The following is a 2,240-nucleotide window of genomic DNA, read 5'->3' as shown; positions in this document are numbered from 1 at the left end:
TAGCCTTCTGGCCTTTGCAGCGCTAGGTTTCCTTAGGGTACCCCGGTTTCCACCCACATTCTAAATACATGCAGTTAGGTTAATTGGCTCCCCTCAAATTAGCCTTATACGGTATGAATGACATATGACTATGGTAGGGACATTAGATTGTGAGCTCCTTAAAGGACAGCTAGTGACATGACTATGGACTTTGTACAGCGCTGCATAATATGTTGGCGCTATATAAATACTGTGTAATACTAATAATAATTTAATGTGAAAATAAACTGTATTATTAATAAAAATTATGAAGCTACACCTATGCAGAAACCACAGGGCTTGCAGAGAAGAAAATTATTACTGTCAGTGTATTATACTTTCTGTATTTATGTGAACTACATTTGCTTTGCATTGAACTGCATTCCCTGTGGCTGTCACAGAACGCGTTTTTATTTTGTTTGTCCCTCACTTCTCTCCGTACATTGTGGACCTGAGCGGCGCGTTGCCTAGCACCGCTCTACTGTGTCCTTGGAAACAGGCACGCACAGACCTCAGTGTTTAGGAAGTGTGCTTTCAATAAAGATGAACGAAAACATAAGCGAGGACCAGCTACAGGAGCTGTACGCCTGGATAGACCAGGTGCCTCTGAGCCGCCCGAAGAAGAACATTGCCCGGGACTTCAGTGACGGAGGTACGGCTGAGGGGACCTGCAGGGTGCCTGCTGCAGACATCAGTACACTGAATGCTGGAGAGGAAGCTGGGGGAGGGCTGGGCTTCTCGTACACTAGTGCATGTCCATAGCAAGGTATTCCTGTATTAAGTGAGTGTCACTTAAGTGTATCTTGCCAATGCTCTGCAGCAGAATGTGCGCTATGTTGCTGTGTCACTTTAAAATGCACAAGTTTTACTTCAATATGATCCTGTGATGGGGTGACAACCTAGCTGCACTGCTGTGAATTCAGAGCAGAGTTGTCACTTTCATGTAGGCTGAGCCTGCCTAGACTACAGTGGAAGGAGATGACAATCATTGGCTGATTCATTAGCCCCTTTTTATTTTGTATGGGATTTGGTTACAGGATGAGAGCAAATACAAATGTGTTATATAATTTGCTATAAAAATCCTGTTTATTATTATTATCATTATTAATAACAATATTAACAAATACCCTATTGTTTTAAACTTTTCCAAATATTTTCCAGTCCCTCTACTTCAATTTAACAAATAGTCCAATAAAAACTTAACTTGGGCGAAGTAGTTAAGGACATAATCTTAAAAACACAAGTTTATTATTATTAACATATAAAAAATATATTTTCATTCAAAGCAATACAACACATACAATATACACAATATATGAATAAATCAGTCCACAGTTTGGTTTAAATCTAAATAAACAAGTTCCACAGCCCATGGTTAAGGCTACATACACAAGATCAATAATTATCGTTGAAGACGAACCGATGGTCTGATAATCATTAACAAAAAAAGTTAACGATGACTGGCCAATGACGCAGATGAACGAGGAATGTTACTGGAAACGAACGACCGTCCCGGCAGATCTGATTGGGCGACGATCATTCACTATCTATTGTGTGTACACTTTCTCCAGTACACGTCACTATCTGCATCATTCAAATGATCGTATCTAGTGTGTGTACATTATCAGTGGATTGTATTTGATCGTTCAAAATAATCGTGAATAATCATTGATCAGTCATTAATCGTTCGATTCCCAATGATAATTATTGCACGTGTGTACCTAGCCTTAGACCTTTACAAATGGTAACAATACTTTCAGGAAAGTATCTGTTTCATCAGGCCAAAAATATGTGCCAATCCTCAAGCTGGATATATTTATAAATCTCTGCCTCTTTACCAGTCTGGGATACTCAAAACTTCTTATTGCATCCAAAAATGCATTCAAAATTTGTTCTAAAGCTAGACACAAATTCCAGTGTTCATAATTCGCACACCAAATGCGCCTAATTAAGTAGTTTAGAAAATAAATACCGTATTTTTTGCCGTATAAGACGCACTTTTTCGACACGACAAATACCGTGTTTTCAAAAAATTTTAAAATAAGATACTCACCCGATACCCGATCCTGCGTGTGTCTCCTCTCCTCGCTGGCTGCAGCGTGTGTCTCCTCTCCTCGCTGGCTGCAGCGTGTGTCTCCTCTCCTCGCTGGCTGCAGCGTGTGTCTCCTCCTGGCTGCAGTGCAGAGCGAAATAAGCCGGCACAGGGCCCCCTGCTGATCCCT

The 2,240-nt window shown here is 40.6% G+C and overlaps 1 protein-coding gene across 1 annotated transcript in view; it reads left to right on the top strand.

Moving 5' to 3' along the window:
- Positions 1-515: 515 nt before the first annotated feature.
- Positions 516-2,240, top strand: part of LOC140338860 (sperm flagellar protein 1-like) — a 16,173-nt gene continuing 14,448 nt past the window's right edge. The window contains exon 1 of the mRNA XM_072423181.1: positions 516-670. Coding sequence (XP_072279282.1) covers positions 562-670 — 109 coding nt within the window. The 5' untranslated portion in view covers positions 516-561. The remainder of the gene's footprint in view (positions 671-2,240) is intronic.

The sequence above is a fragment of the Pyxicephalus adspersus genome, chromosome 10, assembly GCF_032062135.1.
Source record: "Pyxicephalus adspersus chromosome 10, UCB_Pads_2.0, whole genome shotgun sequence".
NCBI classification, from domain to species: domain Eukaryota; kingdom Metazoa; phylum Chordata; class Amphibia; order Anura; family Pyxicephalidae; genus Pyxicephalus; species Pyxicephalus adspersus.
This window is presented reverse-complemented; position numbering and strand designations above follow the sequence as displayed.